The 19,301-nt window shown below is 41.2% G+C and overlaps 1 protein-coding gene across 2 annotated transcripts in view; it reads right to left on the bottom strand.

Annotated features, from left to right (window-relative positions):
- The window catches only part of ARHGEF26 (Rho guanine nucleotide exchange factor 26), a 133,289-nt gene extending 118,956 nt beyond the window's left edge, over nucleotides 1–14,333 (bottom strand). The window contains exons 1-4 of one of the 2 annotated variants that reach the window (XM_011379226.2): nucleotides 14,190–14,333; nucleotides 12,637–13,774; nucleotides 11,221–11,260; nucleotides 7,442–7,587 (exon numbers count right to left, since the gene is read on the bottom strand). In XM_011379226.2, coding sequence (XP_011377528.1) covers nucleotides 7,442–7,587; nucleotides 11,221–11,260; nucleotides 12,637–13,722 — 1,272 coding nt within the window. In that variant the 5' untranslated portion in view covers nucleotides 13,723–13,774; nucleotides 14,190–14,333. Of the gene's footprint in view, nucleotides 1–7,441; nucleotides 7,588–11,220; nucleotides 11,261–12,636; nucleotides 13,775–13,981 lie in introns of both variants that reach the window. The other variant, XM_011379218.2, reaches the window with a different exon arrangement.
- Nucleotides 14,334–19,301: the final 4,968 nt, after the last annotated feature.

Below are 19,301 nucleotides of genomic sequence, written 5' to 3'. Positions count from 1 at the left end.
TGCAAAGGCCCTGAGGCAGAGTATACCTTGTATCTGAAGGACATCAGTATCACTGAGCAAAGAGCAAGACAGAGCAGCAGGAGATGAGTCCAGAAAGGTAACTAGGAGCCGGATCACACAGACTCACTGGCCACCGTAAGGCTTGGCCTTTAAGTGGAGGGGAAATCACTGGAGGGTTCAGAACTAAGAAACGGTATCTCAGTATATTTTAGCAGGTTCACAAGTCAACAATATAATTATATAGCTGCCATATGGAGAAGTGGCTAAGAAGGACACAGGTAGATGCAGGGAGCTGAGCTGGGAAGCAATGGGAGTGATGCACTTCTACGCTGGACATGGACAGGAAGGCGGCAGCGGGGTAGCCTTGTTCAGAAAGTAAGGGCAACAGGCTTTGCACCAAGCTGGAAGCAGGTTATAGGAGAAAGAAGAGTGAGGAGCGGCTCCGAAGTTCTGACCTCTGCAACTGGAAAAATGGAGTTGTTATTTGCTGAGAGAAAAAAACGGAGGGGAGGGATATTACGGGAGAAGCAGGTTTGGGCAAGAGAGAAGGGAGTGATCAGATTTACACTTCAGGAAAGTTTCACTTTGAGATGCTGATTAGGTATCAGAAAAGAATTTGAATATCCTTGTCTGAAATTCAAGGAAAGGTTCCATCTAGGAATAGAAATGTAAGTCATCAAAGCATGTGATGTACTTAAAGCCACGGATTGGATGAGCTCGCCAGCTTAGTGCAGATAAGAGAGGAGGCCCAAGGACAGAGCCGGATCCTCCAGCACTCAGAGATCAGAGGACTGAGGAGGAGCCCACAAAGTGGGTCAAGGAGCTCCAGCTGCACCTACTATTTTCACTCCTCTTACCCACTATCACCCCCGAAGCGTCTACATATATGACGTTTAATCTGCCCGGGACTCCGCCATCCTGCCCCCACAATCCTCACCCCAACTTTGCCCACACCCCTGTCTGGGCACTCCTCAGATGGCAGTTCTCATCACCTCCTTTGCCACCTTCCCTCAACTGATAGCACTTTGCCTAGACAGGTGGCCACCCCCAGAGGATCTCCAAGCAGCACAAACACGTCCTTCTCGGCGTTAACACAGCTGTAATTCTGCATTTATTAAAGGGATTATTTGACGTCTGTCTCGCCATTCCGGGTGTCTGCAAGGACACGAAAGCAAGGCGGAGTCTGCTGTCGTGCCATCTCCAGTGTCTAGAAAAAGGCCTGGTACAGAACAAGCCCTCCACAAACACTATATGAAATAAGACCCTCTTTGTCTAGGTCCCATGTCCAGGTTTCTGGTTAAAATGTCCCCTTTTGTAAGTATGCCAACCAAAATTCACTATCCCTGAGCTCATCTCCGCCCACTTTCTTGAAGCTCCTGCCTCTTCTGCTCTCTGCCTCCCTGTAGGGCCTGGGCACCCCTCACTGCGCCCCGCTTCCCACCCCCTACACTTTAGCATCCCCTTGTTCTCTCAGGAGAATCAATAACAAATACTGGCACATCTATCACTCAACTGCCTTTAATTATTCAGATCCAACCAGAGTAGATTTTTTCTCAACCTATATATATTTTTGAGAAGAGGTTGTATATAGCTCAAGTTCCAACACTCCTAAGAAAAAGTCCTAAAGGTGACATGAACAACAAGGAAACTGTGCTCACTACATGCACAAACAGATACAGTGAGCTACAGTATTTGGAGAGAGTCAAGGAAAAAAATGCCTTCAAAGTGAAAAGAAAAAACAAAAATTATAAATAAATACACATATACTTATATGTGCATTTTTTTCTAAAGAGAAGGTCCATGACGGCTTTTATTAGATTTTCAAAGCATGTAAAACCCCAGAAGGAAAGTTGGCAGAAGACATATCCATCCTATAGAATAATACAGCAGTTAGAACACTGAAGACCATCATGTACAGACATGAAATGATTTGTAAGACACTTCATTCAGGAAAAAAGCACGTTATAAAATCTCTACAGCATATTTATGTAAACGCACATAATCTTTCTCTTCCCCTTAAATGTATACACATGGATTTTGAGAAGGGTGTTACCAAATTGAGAACAGCATTTCCCATAGAGATGGAGAAAGAGATTGGGATTGCAGGTATGGTATCAAAAAAGACTTTAGTCTTATCTGAAATGTTTAAACTCCTTTCTACATGGAGAACATGTTATATGTTGCTCAAATAAGTCTAAATTAATCTTCAAGGATGTTAAAAGAACATTATAATCGAATTGGACTAAAATAGCAAAAGCATACAGAGCCCCGTCACTGGGTCAGGCTAAGCAGGCCTTCAGCTCCAGCCCTTGGTAGTTGGAATAGGCTCTCTGCTTGAGGTCTCAGGGTTAGGCACATGGACCTCTATTTTTGTTTATAATGACACAAGTATTTCAGGAGATCTACTGTTTAACTTAAAAGTGTCGATGAGTACCTGCCTAAAGCCCTGCCTGTTTACCATAAAAGGAAGCCAGACACAGAAAAACAAGAATGTTTCTGTATTTTTCAAACACAGAAGATAAATATTTACAGCATTGGGGACAGGTTTAACTGTAGTGTTGCGGTCATCTAGGAATAAGGGAGAATTAGAACTGTTTATGAGAGGCATTTAATGGGGCTTTAATCACCATCTAAGGTAAAAAAAAAAAAGTTTATGAGGCCACTATGATATAAAAACAAATGGAAAATTATATGTCTGAAGATATGATCTGAAGCAGCAAGTTACCGAACAACTAAAAATTATTTCAGACAAGTAGGAAAATTTAAGGTAAAAAGATGAAATTTTCTATGATCTCTAAATGCTTTAAGCATTTCTGCAAACAGAATGATACACAGGTTTACTACATCTGTTGAGCTCTGATTTTCAGTAGAAAATAGTGTCTTTCACAATAAACACTGTAAATTCTAAAAGAATAAGTCTCATCAGTCAAACTGCTAAGACTCCAGCATCTATTATATTTTCGACTGAACGAAATTATATTTATAATAAAACAGCCAGTTTTCAAGTTGCCCTTTCTCATTTGGCAGTTCCAGAAAGTCATCCAGAGGCAAGCTCTGTGTGCCTAAGAGCTGAGCCTGTGCTCAGGACAGTAGTCCTGACTCGGCATCTCCCATCACACCATTCGCCACACTAAGCACAGCTGAAGACACGCTGTGACGAAAATATAAAAACCAGTTCCTAAAGAGTTTAAAATTTTTGAGCAAACTGAGGAAATATTCAAAATGATTTAAGATTACTAATAAAGCCACATGTCAGCAAGTACGAATGAAGAGTACAGTAGAGATGACTATATTAGGTGTTGAATTCAGTGGAAAGCTTGCCCGCATGCTTGTTTTTCTCTCTACAGCCTGAACGCTCTTTTTCAAAAGCACCTGGCATGTCAAGGTGATGGAAACTACACAAACACACCCCATGCCAAATAAATGGGGTCAGGGTACGGCTGGTGAGTGTGGCTCTGGTGCTGTCACTGAACTTAGCAAAACAAACACTGGTTCACAGCAGTCATTTTTTTAGTACTTATATAGTTTGTGATGAAGATCTTTTATTTTCTGTAGTATTTAAATACTCTGGGATCCCATTAAAGGACAACCTGAAGCTCACTTTGCATTCAGGACTCAGCTGCTACACACCTGGCACTCACTAACTGTAATAAGTCCTTAGTGTTCTAGCTCAGACTAATAATACAACCAATATTTTCCTTCAAGCCCACAAGCTTTACTCAGAGATCTAAGAACTCTTGGCTTAGTACTCACACTGCCATCAGGTGAATCACTGGGCGATTCACCTGTGTGGCAGATTTCTTGTCTCTGGGCACAGATCTCTAAAGATCAGAAAAGAAAAAGACTTTTCAAGTTCAAAACCTCAAATCTCTTCCACTTATGACCAACTCTAAACTGGGGACCATGATCATCCAAATTATTTCTCATATATTAGTGTTTTTCAAGGCCTAAAGAGTAGCACAAAGTTATACTCTCTGGAATAAAGAAATCCTGTATTTCTAATTAAGAATAGATTGATCTACTCTGACAATCAAGTGAACAAAGAGTAAGCCTGTCAGCATCTTATGAAGGAGCCCAGGTCGTGTTCCTGACTACAAGAGAACACCTCACCTCTACACAGAGAACCTGCTGGCAGAGCCGCCACTACTAAATACATCCACAATTAATTCACTTTAATCTGACTAGAGAAGTCTGTGGCAGCCTAAACTTTCATTATTCTATCGAAGCCCTATTAAATCCCTCTTTTAAACAGTTCTAATTCTCCCTTATTCCTAGATGACCACAACACTACAGTAAAACCTGTCCCCAAAACTATAAATGGAGAACCACCTGTCACCTGTGTGGTTGTCCAATGAAACCAAAGGAGGCATATCATAAGCAAACACACTAAGAGAAATGACATTACAGACTGAAGGCTTCAAGACATTACAGAACAACCATAAATGACTGCCAATTGCTGCACTTGTAAAGAACCTTTTGCATGCCGAATGCTTTCATGGTCAATTGATAAGAAAAGTTGCATCATCCCAAGAGGCAGGCATGTGTTTGCAACAAAGATAAAAAAATTTTAGAAAATACAACAACCAACAGCAGCTAATATTCACACAAGGTAGAAAGTCAAGGTAGAAAGTCAAGGTAGATGCCAACTTGAGACTTAACCTTTTGCCAGAAAACCCCCTGGAGTTAAGGCCTTATTCGGGAGAGTTTAGTGTTAAAGTAAAATATGTATGATTAGATGGTGTATATTAATTTGGTATATTAAAAGTTAAGTGTAGAAAGATGATGCAAAAAATATATAAAAAGCATTTTTCCAAAACCTGCCCCAAACACTGCAGCCCCTTTACACAGAGGGACCAGAGCAGGAGGTCAGACAGAGACCTGGAGGTGCCTATCCCTTACGGAAAACATCTTGACACTATCTATAATTCATGAAGCCTTCTCTCTTTAGGGTCTCAGCTGCAATGGGGACATACAAACTGCCAGACTTCTAAAAAAGGAATGGCTGCTTTTTCTGTTAAAATATCTACTTTCCTAAAAGCCAGAGTTCCTTGCATCCTTTTGGTGAATAGAAAACCCATGTGGAACGGAAAGGACAGAATTTCAGGAGAGCGATTACTCCTGGGGAGGCAGAAAGGGGAAAAGGCCTGAAGAGGAGGGTGGATAAGTGGGTCTGCCTAAAAAGGAGATGCCTGAAGGATGTTTAAATGTTAACTTAATTTGTGCAGTTTGGGTGGCAGGTACTTGGAAATCTAGTACACATACATATTTTTTAATTTTTTTGTGTGTTTGAAGTACTTTATAATAAAAAAATTAAAGTAAAATGTTTTAAATGTGAAAAAGACACACGAAAGGCACAAAGAAAATGCAAGCTGGTGCCTAAGCATTGAGAAGTGGCAAAGCTCAATCGCGCTGCTTCCATTAAATGTACTTGCCAACCAACACGATAAACATACACAAGCCTCCTGGGAACTGCTCAAATCCAAGAAAACACACACTAAAGTTAGAACCCACTTCGTAGTTTTACATTTTATCACCAGAGAACCTTTTGATAACAATCTTGTTAACAAAAGGCACATCAGTCCATTTATCTTTTGCCAAATAAAATGCATGCCCATATTTGAAGTGGTTCCAAAGGATGCGTAGTGTTATTTTAATGTGGAATTGTTAATCTAAATGAGAACCAAACTCCAGGAGGTGTAAATATGGCAGCTTCGTTTTTAGTACTGAAGCTTAGTTGGACCAGAGTATAAGTGCCACATCTCAGTTTAGCGTTCAGAGAAAAACAGCAGGATTTAGGCCAGTGCTAACAAATGTGGCTGCTGCCAAAGAGAGAGAACTCAAAAAATCCACAGCTTACCTCTTAAGGATCTGCTACCAAATGGTCCATACCAACAATGGAATGATAGTCATTTAGAGCCAGCATGGCCTCTATGGGCCTTGTCACGAGTTTTTCCAAGTATCTACTTTGGTATATACATATCATGAGATCATTGGATTAGGGTACACAGCTACCAATATGCCAATTCTGTGGATAGGTGTCAGCACCTCACCACATGCAAAAATCACAAAAAAACCACAGAAGTTGCAAACTGTCAATATAGGGGCTAAGTCTTGGCTCATAATATTTTATTGGACTCACACATTTTTTTAAAAAATTGAATTAAGATAATCCTCATAAACATCTTTATTTCTGTATTCCTTTTTCTAAATATAAGAAGATCTGGCAACACTGGGCTGGTTTGAGCTAAGTGGCAAGCTATTCAATTTGGATAAGGTCTGTTCACCACAGCCCCCAGCACCTCCCGTAACCCACACTGACCAGCAGCACTTGGTCTCACTACCTGTCCTGTCCCTGTAGGCATTGTAATCCTTGGCATAATACTAAGGGTGCCTACCTTAAAGGCACTGGAAATGAATAGATCCTCCTTAGAACAAAATTAGAGAGTATGAGGGAGATAAGGAGAAAGGGCTTCGTGTCTAGAATTCTGAATTCCAATATAGGGTAAAAGAGGGGAAGCAGAGCCTGAACCAGAAGTCATCTCCATCATCAACATACACCCATATCCAAGGTTTCTAAGTTTAAGTCCTTTTCTTATACTGGTGGGATCCTAAATACATGAGATTCATGACTCTAAACAATGCTCATTTCAGCTTAAGAGGGAACACTGTCTGCTCCCATATTGCCTAAGGATGCGCAGAGATGTACTGGCTTGTTTCTTAATGCAATGTTCCCACCATTCAAGCCAGCCATGAGAATTCCTTTCTACCTGGTAATGCATGAGATGCCCACAAATGCTGTGCCCAAACTCAGCAAATAAACCAAGCATCACACTGTAACATTTGTTTAGCCAGAAGGAAAAGAAATTATGGCTAAAAACAAAAGATGTTTGATGCAGAGAGAAGAAATTACTCATCAACACAAAAATAAGTGTCAGATACTTGCACACAAAAGATATACAGAGAAAGATGGAAGAGAATGCCATTCGTTAATCGGCTTCAAGAAAATATGTGTCTATATCAAAGGAATTTCCAAGAACTGTAACACACTCCCCGTTGTGCATAGAGACATATACAAGCATACACATATATGTATATATAGCCATAATTATGATAAAGTTCAGGATAAATTAAGTTACTACCACATATAAACTACATAAGAAAACAAGAGAATATACTGTAAAAAAGAATTTCTAGAATCCATTGTACATCAGTCTCAAAGCACTTTATTTTATAGAAACCTAATTTTCCTAATCGGAAGTGTCAAAGTTCATGTTCTCACTGGTACCTGCAGAGTTTCAAGAAACAATTCATAATGAAAGAAAAGTCTTACTCCTTAGGGGTTACAGGATCATTGGCGGAAAAAATTAAAGCAACATCCCAGCATACTTTCCACAGCTTGGTTTTTCCATCCCTGCAGATAGAAAAGAAGGTAAACACTCACTGCAGAGAGCTGGCTCCACGTGGATCTCAGCGGCTTATGATGAATCACAATTTTTTCGTCTGACTTCTGTTCTTTGGGCTCTGACTCTTCATCAGAGTCAATGTCAAGGGCCTTTTCTTTGTAGTTTTGATACAGGACAGCATTTTCTGCAAGAAAACAAATCCTACATGTCACTAATTGCTCCCCATCAAGCTCTTTGTTCTAAACAAACATCCATATTTATACAATGTTTGGTCTCCAGTTTAATAAACAGAGAGACAAATGGATTTTGTCACTGAAGAGTATTCCAATTACCAAAAAGTGATTTTCTCACTCACATAGCTTTGTCCCAAATTCACCCATAGCGGAAGGGGAGGGGCCCATACATGAAATGCCAACTGAAGCAAAATTTCCATGTCTCTGTCTACCACCCATGAAGGATAGTCAGACCTGTTTTAAACCACTGTTCCTTAGGTTAAGTTAAATCCATACCCTACCTTTCCTTCAAGGCCCATCACCATTCATTTATCTGTTTAACAAACATTTATTGTATATCGAAAATGCACCAAGGGCTGGGAGTAAATAGAAAATAAAAGACACTTCTTGCACCTCATGAGTTAAAAATTTAATGAAAAAAATAGTCAAAGTCATTCATTCGTTTATTCATTTAACTGATATTCAGAAAATGCCTACTAGATTCCAACAAATGCTGGGCACTGGAGATAGAACAATGAACAAAAAAGACACTCTCAATCTTCATGGAGCTGATAGTAGAATGAGGTGTGACAATAAATAAACAAGTAATTTATATGTCAGATGCCGATAAGTGTCATGGAAAAAAAAATTACACAGGAAAAGGAGGGAAATGTTACAAGGAACATATGTAGATATTAAATAAAGTAGTTTAAGAAGGTCCCACTGAGGTGACATTCAAGCAAAGATCTAAAAGAGGTGAATAAGGAAACACCTGTACAACTGGGGAAAGAATATCCTATCAGAGGGAAGAGCAAGTACAAAGGCCCTGAGGCAGGACTCCACTTGGGGTGTCTATGTATGAAAATCAGCAAGGAGGCCTGTATGGCTGGAATCAGGTGAGAGAGGGGAAACAGTCTAGGAGGTGGAGACTGGGGATGAATAGAGGACAGCTCATGTAGGACCTTGCCTCAATGCCATTGAAAGGGCTTTAGTTTTCATTCCAAGTGAGAAGGCAAGTCCTTGTAGGGTTGAGGACATAATGATCTTGTACAAATACACACCTACACACTGAAAGATTTATATACAGGTGCTCTGAGAACAGACTGTGGCAAGGTATGATCTCATCTGGGGGTCAGACAGGTGTCAATGAGGAAATCTAAGATCTGAAAGCTGAGGAGGCGCAAAGCTAAAGGAAAAAGCATATGCAGAAGCCCTGAGGCTAGTGAGAATATCGTCCCTCAGAAGAAAAAAGGCAGGTCAATGTGTCCGAGAGTGGGTGTCCAGAAGACAATGAGGCCAAGTTGAGTTTGGGGAGACGAGCCAGACAGTCCAAATCAAGCACTGTTTTTTGGGCAATGTTAAAGAACTGAATTTTATCCTGAGTACAAAAAGAATGAGTTTCTTTCACACTGTAAAGATAGTATTTTATCCTGATTGCAATGGGAATCCACTAAAAGGAAAGATTTGATTAGACCGGAGGGGTAAAACATTGACTACTTAGGAGACTGAGGATGCTACTAAAGTGGTCAATGAAAGATAATGAAGCTTGGGATATGGGACTTAGAAAGGACTGGTAGTGGACTGGATATGGGGTCAGAAAGGGAGGTGGTAAGGGTGTTTCCTAGATCTGCAAGACCCACAACTGGAAAATGGGAGAGGGGAACACCAGAAGAGACTGAACTTTAAGTGGGAAAGGTTAGGAGTTTGGTTTGGGACACAATGAGTTTGAAACGCCTTTCCCATCTATTGAAGCAAGCAAACATCTGCCTCTTCTCTCATCAACTATTTTTGCATGTCCTATAGGCAGTGAGATAAAGGAATATGGGGTCTCTGCAAGATTTTACTGTTCTCTGACTGTTCTGCATATGTAAAACAGATTGTGAGGGTAAAGACTGAGTTTCCCCAGCTTCTATTGCCCTTTAAAGTACTCAGTAATTGGCACAAAACATATGCATACATTATTGAAGTAATTCCTCATTCATTCCCACAACAACGCTGGCGGTAGTATTATTAGCCTCATTTTACAAATGATGAAATCGAGGCTCAGTGAGGTTAAAATGCTTGCTCAATATCACTCAACTGATAAGTAGATCAGCACGATAGGAGCCAGGTCCTTGGCTCCAACTTCACAGGTTCTCACCATTCTATGGCATAGCTTCCTAAGGTACATTCTTGTTAGTCATTAACCGTAAGAATCCTGCATTTCTCATGTACATATATGTGAAAAAGAATTTCTAGGTCATCATATTAGAAAAGAGACAAGAGGCTACACAGATACAACTCCTTATTAAAGGAAGCAACAAAAAACTAGTTTTAATGAAGAGTGATCTATTCTGCGAGTGATCTGTTCTCTGACTTTAAAAAAGGTCAGAATTTTTAACCCTTTGAGAGTGGAAATCCCAGAATCAATGTCAAATTCCAGAAGATGCAAAACACGTCTCTAAACAGATATTAAGTAGATGCTCTGATCACTTCATGGTCATAAAGTGGTGCAAGAGGAAGCAAACTGGACCAAAAACCAGATCTCTGTCCAGTACTGTCTGTGTGATGTCAGCAGGGTATGAAATTTCTCAGAGCTTCCAGTTTCCTCAATTATAAAATCAGAGAGATAATTCATCCGAATCAGCTACAGCACTGCATCCGGGTTTCTTCTCCATACAGAATAGTTTTCTAAGATTGGTGCAATGAATACTTTTTGAGAAAACTAGTCATGTTTAAATGCTTCAACTAGTCATGGAATGAATTTTATAAGAATTATACTGAAAAATGATTTATAAGCACCAAGGTTGTATCATTTATAACTCTGGGTGGTTTTCTATTAGATTTACTCATAGAAAGGCATACTCATTTTCATTATTCTTTAAAGTTGGAAAACCTTAGCATTTCAAAGCGTGACAGAAAGGAACTACCCTCATCTCCACCATGTTCCACCAGTCCTACAAGGGCTGCAGCTGGGGCTGCTGCTCCCTTCATGCTCCTCCAGTTGGCTGACACTTGACCCATCTATTTACACAAAGCCAGCTAATCTGATTAGGGATTGAACACCTGGTTGAAGTTGCTTTTGTTTTTGAGACCCTTTACAAAAATACTACATATGGGTTACAAATTCTTAGGAATATGTTTCTGTTGGCCAAGAAAGTTATATCTCACCCAAAATGAAACTTAAGAAGGAAACAGGAAGTCAGAAAAGATACTAAAATTGGGAAAAGAGTATTAAGCCAAAGGAAATATGACCTAAGGAAAAGTGACTTAAGATCTAAAATCCAAGCTATCAGAATTTTTAACTAAAGAGCTAGATCTTGCTCTTATTTTCTCCATTGAGGGGATAGGGGGAGGTAAGAATGGACCCAGAGTAGAGAAGAATGAAAAATCCCAGGATTTTGGCTGAAAAGTTATCAGTTTACAAAGAAAGCCATTAATTTTATTCACTGCTGGTATTACTAGATAAAAATTTAGCTTAGTGCAGAGCTTTGAGCTGTATAATTTTGGAAGAAGCTGAACATTTTTCTCATCTTAAGTGTTTTTGTAACTGCAGTTGGATTTCAACTTATAATTGATATTCCACATTGAAACAGCAATAAAAGTCTGGAAAAGCAAATGCTTACCTTCTCCATCAAATGGTCCTTGTCCTTTCAGCATTCTTTTCTAAGAAACAAGAAAAGCGAGAAAAAAAAAATAAAGAAAGAAAGAAAAGAAAAAAGCAAAGTAAACTACGTATGAATGAGCCAAATAGAAAATACAGCTATTTTAAGAAAAAATATTTTTTGGTTGTTGCATTCATTAGATTTCCCAAAGCATACAGCAGACGATCCCTGGAGTGGTTCACTCATACAACTACTACAATTCACTATAACAGTGAAATAAAATGTATAATGTCCCTCACACCCTGTCAAAAAGGCTTAAGAATCCTCAGATGACCAGCAGTTCAGCCTATTTCACTCATGATTCACCATCACTGTTAAATTGAACTTTGCTATACTTGCAGAGTTGGGGGGGGGGGGAATGTTATGTAATTTCTCTAAGGCCATAGGATCTATAATAAAACATGCTTGCTTGAATATTACATATGTGACATTTACATAGACTGGTTCCAGTTCTCAGATTAATCAAGAAAAGATGTGACTGCCAAAATGAATTTCTGCTCTACTGCTGAGATCCGTCTTGTTTCTGGAGAAGGCAGCACATGCACACTCCAAAATATCCTTCTCCAGTTTTCCCTATTTCTTTATGTCATATTTGGCAATATTTTAACAAGTACAACTCCTAGGCCTTTATCAGGGAGCAGAAATACCACACAGTTCACTGGAACCTGACCTTTTGAGCTACCGACTTGTTAAATGCACTCAATAATAAATGGGCACAAAATGGGAATAAAATACAACCAAAGGCCCTGTTGACAGAAACAAGTAACAACAAAGATGACAACCTATTTGTGCTTTTTGTGTCTTTTGTGATTCTGGCACACGATTTTAAAATTCACATTTTACCTGAGGTATTTAGTATGTGATCACTGCTCAAAAATAATTCATTAATGTAAATAATTAAAATAATCAGTAGGCTCAAAGGAAATTAGTATTTTCCTGTATCAGCTGTGATGAATCAGCAACCACTGACTCACACCTCTAAACAAGCACCAGACAGCTTGACCATACAGCCAAGAGTGCAAATCCACATGTGCTCTCCACCCCCTTTTCAGCAATCTGTATTAAAATTGTTCAGGACACATGCGGGCAATATTTAAATTACTGTATTTTTTTCCTCACTTGTCCCCCACATTTTCACCTCAGCTTAGAAGTGGTAAGAGTTTCATGTCCTCCCACAAAGCTGCATTAGCTTGGGCTATGCCTGCCAACTACAGAATGGCCAAGAGATGGATGTGCACAGGTTTGATCAAACAATAGAATTAAAACAATAACTCTGGTTTCCTCTGCGCCCCTCCTCCCTACTCCCAACACCTTCACTTTGGACTTAGTGAACATCTAGCTTAGTCAGTGACATGCGACACTCCTGCTCCCTTTTACCTTTATCCTTCCCAGACTGGAAAACTTCTCCTTGTCTTCCATCACTGCTTTCAAAACCGGCTGGGACATTCTGTTCTTCTTCTTCGAGGTGGTAGGACTGTCAAAATCAACGCCACTGACCACCGCCCTGCGATAGGACGTGGACCGCAAGCCTCTCCGCAGAGACCCCGGGCTGTCCACGTCGTTCTCAGTCTCACTTTCGTCCTCTGCGGGGCCCAGGGGCGCCCCGAGGCCCTCCACCATGCTGCGCACCTTGAGGAGTCTCTTGTGTGGCTCCACATTCTGATTGCTATTCTTACTTATTTTAATTTCCGAGGCCAGGCTCTTCGGAATAATCTGCTGCTTCCCCACTTTGAGGGCAGCGGGGCTGTTAGTGCTCAAAACCACTGAAGGATTCTCCACGAGCTCGTTCTCCTGTGAGGACAACCTTTGGAGGGTGTGTTTTTGTTCCAAAGATCTTTTCTGAGGCGCAGGAGAGAGTCTCGACGGTTCCCGCTCAAGATCCTTAGCTATCTGGCCAGATTGCAAACGGGAGCCTAGGGAATCGGTATTAGGGGTAAGCCCATTTGCAGCGGGCGAAGGCAGGGGGCTGGCTGTCAATCCAGTCCGGCCCTGCTCCGGGCTGCAGGGGGCGGATGCATTAGAAGTCCGCTGGGGGCGCAGCGCCTGTGGCTGCTGAGCAGGCGAGGTCAGGGTTCCATTCGCTGGGGATTTCGGGGAGCCACCCGACGGCGCTTTAGGGGCCTGGGATGACTGGGGCTGTCGGAGCCGAGGCGAGACAGCCTTGTACTCCGGGGAGACCGTTCTCCCATTGGCCACGACCCTCCGATGGGCGCACAAAAGCAGGGGACTCCTCTGGACCGTCCTGCTGTCCAAGGCGGTGGGCACCTGGGCGTGAGTCTGCGCGGCGGGGAGCGTCCCTCGGTCCTCCACAGGGAAATCCGTGATGAGCAACCCGCTAGGGCTCTGGTACGACTGGGGTCTCGGCTTGCTTCGGCCCAGCAGCTGGGGCTGAGGGGTTGACCGCCTCCGCCACAAAGGGGTTAAACTGTTGCTAGAAAAATCCACTTCGCTCTCGCCGTCCATAGCAGGATCTCGGGTGTCAGCCCCGCGAGGGACAGCACCCAGCTAGTCTTGCCTAAAGAGGAAAGAAATCATGGAACTTTGACTCCAGACAACCCGGCACGCCAGACAACTCGCGCTCCGACCCGGGGGCACCCAGCGGCTGCGCGGGACACAACTGCGTGTCATTTACCCGCCCTTTCTAGGGTAAAAACTGCGCCCAGAGCGCTGCGCAATCCAAGACAGAAATCTGGGCTGCACCCAAGCAGATTAATCCAATTACCTCTCGTCTCTCCTGCGCCCAAAGACCACTCGCACGGGAAAAGCCCGTCACCAATTCGCCGGGTGCAAGCTGATGCACAGGAAACTTGGGACAAGTTTAGCTTTCTTGGGAAACTCGCCGCGCGACGCTCCCCTCCGCCGCCATCCAGCCGCCCGCCCCTGTCGTTGGTCTCTAGCACTCAAACTGCTGGAGTCCTAGGCGGATTTACCTTTGGAGTTTTGCAGAGCCGGGGACCGAGGTGTGCCCACCGCCCGGTGGGTGGCGGGGTCCCGGACCGGAGCGCGGCGGCGGGAGCTCTGGAGAGCTCGGCAGCCGACTAAGGAGTCGGTTCCGCCCCCAAGCCTGACCCCGCCCCCAGCCTTGTCCCCGCCCAGGCCCGCCTCAGTAGGAGCCAGCGACCAGCCACTGCCTTCCCGCCCCGGCGTGCCTTTGATCTGGCCGGGTCTCTTTTGAAAAGGCAAGCACACCTGGGCTGGGTGCCGAGATACTGAGTTCCAGGCTGGAAGGTGCTGGCTGGAGACCGCTGGCGAGTTGAGGGCGCGCGGGGTGGTTGCCGGGAGCATATCGTGGGAACGAGCGTGGGATCCCTGCAGAGATGCAACTTACCAAGCCCTGGGGCTGGGGCAGGGATCTCCTGTGTAGAAACAGACTGAGCGGCCAAGTGGGGTTTGTGAAATGCGTGAGCTTGAACTAAATGCAGAGAGCCAGACCCCTCTCAGTGTCCGGGTGGTCTTAAATCACAAATCCGATGGCCTCGCGCCCCTGCTTAAAGTATCTTACAATGTAGACCAAGAGGTTCTTTTTTTGTGCCTGGAGTATTTCCAGAGAGGTACACACAGGCAGCTCCGGGGAGAACTGGGTGGCTAGGAAGCCAGAGGGAGGGAGAGTTTTTATTCAGTAATCTTTGGATCTTGTATGCTTTGAATCGTGGATGTTGCCTATTAAAAATAAATGCTATTTAAATTACGAAAATACGTATTGGTTTTCAAGCATACATAGTATAAAATTCAAAATCCTCTTTCTAGCTTACGAGGTCCTGCACGATATACCTACCTCTGCAGCTCAGTCTTTTCCCTATCACTTCTTCCTTCACTATTCTTAGTCCACACCCACTTCCACAGACTCAGAACCTTCCTTTTTGTTACTCCATACCCTTCTGACTTGTCATTCCATCAGAGAGGCTTTCTCTGACGCCTCCTGAATCAAACCATGATCCGGCTTATTTATTTTCCTAGCCACCTGTTCTACACTTATCACAATTTGTATATATATAACATATATATTAGTGTTTATGTTTATCTGTTTTGTCTTCTTTAGATAATATGCTGCTAGAGGATGGGGCCATTTATTTATTGCCCCTCTGTATTCCAGATACATAGCAGATACTTAATAAATATTTGTTGAATGAATGAACAAATGAATGAAGAGTGAACCGAGGACAGTGACCAACCCTCCCAGAGTTCTCTGTGGCCAAATAGCAGAAAGTTGGTTGTCCCTAGCCAAAGTCCTGCTATGTGAGACGAATAAGGCAAATTTGAGAAGACAAATGACTTGTAGACCATGAGATCTGTATAATTAATTCTATTAGCAAGACATATGGGCTGTTCTCCAAGTTCTCTTTCACCATTCATGCATTCAGCAGGGATGTAGTGAGTATCCACTGTGTGCAAGTTAGGCTGCTTGTTTTTGTCCTAGATACGACTGTAATGGCCAAAAATATTCAGAGGAAATCTCTAGGTGGTGAGATGAAGCATGTTGTTAGTCATTCTTAATATTGTTTTGTACTTACTAGATGCTGTGCATTGAATACACACACATTACTTAGGTCTGACATATTTTGCAAACTAGAAGAAATGACATCAAAAATTTTATAAGAAAAAAATTTTAGAAAGAAATTTACCAAATATTTTGGTTGGAATAAATGTGACTGATAGCCAATTTTTAATATAGGACATTATCAATACTAACACGTTATTTTTACATTGGAAAAATGTAATAAATTTGAGTTAAAAATGTTTAATGACAAATTAAATGTTTTCAAGTTCAGAATGTAATCTGTGACTTAAGAAGTAGGTGGTGATGTGAAAAGCTACCTTCTCTTCAAATTACGATGATTCTGTAAGCAAGTGTAATTAATTATAAAGAAATTACAGTTTCTTTCTACCTTATTCCTAAGCAACAACATAATACTCACCAAAAAACAAACAAACAAACAAACAAAACATCAAGCTCTATTTCTTCATTGAGAGAAGCCTGGAAATACACAGACCTACAACCTATTTTAGCCCCCATTCAAGTTATCATTTCTATTCAAATCTAAGACATCTTTGATTGTAAATACCATCAAGAAAGGAGAAATGTTGCCAATTAAACTATGACATAACAATTATCACATAGGATGTTTGTTTCGTACTCACTGAAACAGTGCTTTTAGATTTAGACATAGATTTTTCAGTAATTGCATATGTAGAGAAATATATAAGTAAAATAAATTGATTAAATGTTTCTAAAAATTCTGTATACTGAGTCTAATTCCTCTGAATCCTTTTCACACAGCACATCAGTGTGTGTGTGTGTGTGTGTGTGTGTGTGTGTGTGTGTGTTTATATAACATCATTGATAGTGCAGCATTTCTTAAAAAGGTGTTCTAGTCTTGTCTCTGGGATTTGCTTCCTAGCCACTGACACTCATTCTGCAAGTTTGATGTTGCCACTATCTTATTTGACTAAAAGCATAGTTTTCTTATTCAGGTGAATATGTCACTACAAGCTATGTAACTTCTCTACTAATAGCCAGCAAGAAGTTTCTGACAAATTAAAGTTCAATGCTTTAACTAAAGTCCTGTATGATACATGATTGGTTATATCAGCCTCTTGTTGCTTTGGAATTTCTTTCACCTAATATGACACATCTAGCAATTTCTGCTGTCTTTGATTGCATTTCTTGGCTTATGGATTTTATACATATAGTACTAAATTGCTTTGGACTCAGAGAAATGATGACTATTCAAACAGTTATGACCATTTCACAAATATGTCAACAGTATTATGACTCCACCTGGCAATGGCTATTTCTTTGATAAGACATATCCCGGTTTCAGTGATATTAAAATGTGGGACCAAAATGCTCCTTGGAACTGGAGAAAGACAGTATGTTGAATTATCAGGAATGGTATATTTCAGTGATATATATTTTTAATTTTAATTTTTGAAATTATTCTATATTTTCCATGTTTATTGAGATATAATTAATATATAACAAACTAGTTTAAAGTATATAACACAATGATTCAATGTGTATATATTGTGAAATGATTACCACAAGTTTAGTTACTATCTATTACCTCATATAGTTATAATTTTTTTCTTGTGATGAAAACTTTACAATTTCTCCCTTAGCGACTTTCAAATATACAATACAGTATTGTTAACTATAATCACCATGCTGTACATCACATCTCCAGAAACTATTTACCTTATAATTATAAGTTTGCACCCTTTGATCACCTTTGCCCATTGCACCACTATTATGTTGAACTATTAAAGTATTCAATGATACGATACAGGATTCCAGAGGTTAAAATTCCAATTATTACTATATTTACTAAACAAATTTATGTGGATCACCAATTAGCATAAGAGGTTAATATTGAAGTGCAATTTAACTAGTATTATTACCTTGAAGTTATATATCATACACTCTTCATTTATTTATACATTCCATAAATACTTATTGAGTGCTTCGAAGAGCCATTAATTGGGCCAGGCCTTCCTGAAGCTTGTAACTTGGCTGATTAACTCCATACGAAGCATTAAAATTATAATATAGGATACCCAAGCTGAGTAAGATACATGGTAAGCTCCCAGTTCTATGAAAGCTTTTGTAAAGGAGTCTGGATAGAACTGGGCCAGAAGAGCAGGTAAGATATTGTGATATGGAGAAGAGTAAGGTCCCCAAGAGATTCCCAGCAGGAGCAAAAAGTTGTTTGTTACTCCATTATTCCTTTGTATTCATATTTTTTGCAGATAAAACATGTCACCCCAATGTTGGACTGGTTCTTTCTCCATCTCCTACAGTGTTTCAGCAATGGACGTATTGATCAATTGGCGATAATGCCCAGAGTTAATGTCAGGAGGAGTAGGTGGGGCAAGCATCGTTCATCCAATTAGAAGAGAACCACAAAAGCCTTCAAAAGGAAGAGGTACTGAAAGAAAAGTCTGGTTAGCAGTCTTGTTAGTCAGCTAATATTCATCTAGCTCCTGGATGGTGCCAGGCCCTGGGCAAGCCGTAGTGGTAAAGAAAGTAGACATATAATCTTTGCCATGGCCCTGCTAATAGTCTATTAGGAAAGATGAACCCTCAATGGCATCTAATGCTGCTGATGTTGGTCACTTAGTGCCCTTTCGACTAGTACTTTCCATCTTGGTGGGCATAGGATCCAACTTGCAGGGCTTCTGGAGAAAGCAGGCAGTGTGAAAACTTGGTATAGATAGTTAAGTACAAGTGTGGGAATTGTGACAGTAAAAAGGAGGAGAAAAATAGGGCAGTTGCTGGAAGGAAAGGAAGAAATAAGCGGTTTTATTTCAAGACTGGAGACAGTTGGCTGTAAGTCAGGAAGCTGGGTTTCAGTTTGTGTCTGCCTCTTTCTTACTGTGGGAATGAGGACAAGCCACTTAATCTGTAAGACCATGGTTCTCCAACTGCAAAACGAAGTTAGTCCTCCTCAGCAAAGTTTGAGAAGCACTTGCATAGATTAGAAAATTTGATGTGGACTGTTCGTCGGCTGGAGGAAAATGGAACACAGAAGTGGAAGTTGGGGGCTGGACAGATGATTGTAGAAAAACTAATTTCTGATTAACTTTTCCCCTATCTTGATCAGCAAATAATTAGAACAGACTTCTGTTATTTCTAATTCAAGGGTAAAGAAAAAGATTATCATGAGAAAGGGTTGGAATTTGTTGAAAATGGCTCATAGGACTCTCCTTGACAGGACCTAAGGAGATGGTAAGACAACTTGTTCAGGAGGCGAAGGATTTCCTTCTTGCTTCCAGTCCTTGCACGCAGCATCCAATCTGCTGATCCACAACTTCAGTGAGAACAATTCATATTTGATATATTGAATCTCCAAGGACACTGTGTTTTGAGGGAATGCTCTTCATTCAACCAGAGTGATTAAAATTTCTGGTGAAGCACCAGGGCAGTGTGTAGAGTAACTCCCAGAACTGGTCAGGCCCCAGGAGCTACTGTCCTTTGAATTGTGGGGATGAGATAAGCAATTGAGCAGCCACTTTTTTTTAGTGGGTTCTAGCCTGAAGTCACT

Source organism: Pteropus vampyrus, unplaced genomic scaffold (assembly GCF_000151845.1).
Source record: "Pteropus vampyrus isolate Shadow unplaced genomic scaffold, Pvam_2.0 Scaffold12, whole genome shotgun sequence".
Taxonomy (NCBI): domain Eukaryota; kingdom Metazoa; phylum Chordata; class Mammalia; order Chiroptera; family Pteropodidae; genus Pteropus; species Pteropus vampyrus.
Note: the sequence above shows the minus strand (reverse complement) of the source record. Positions and strands in the feature narration are given on the sequence as shown.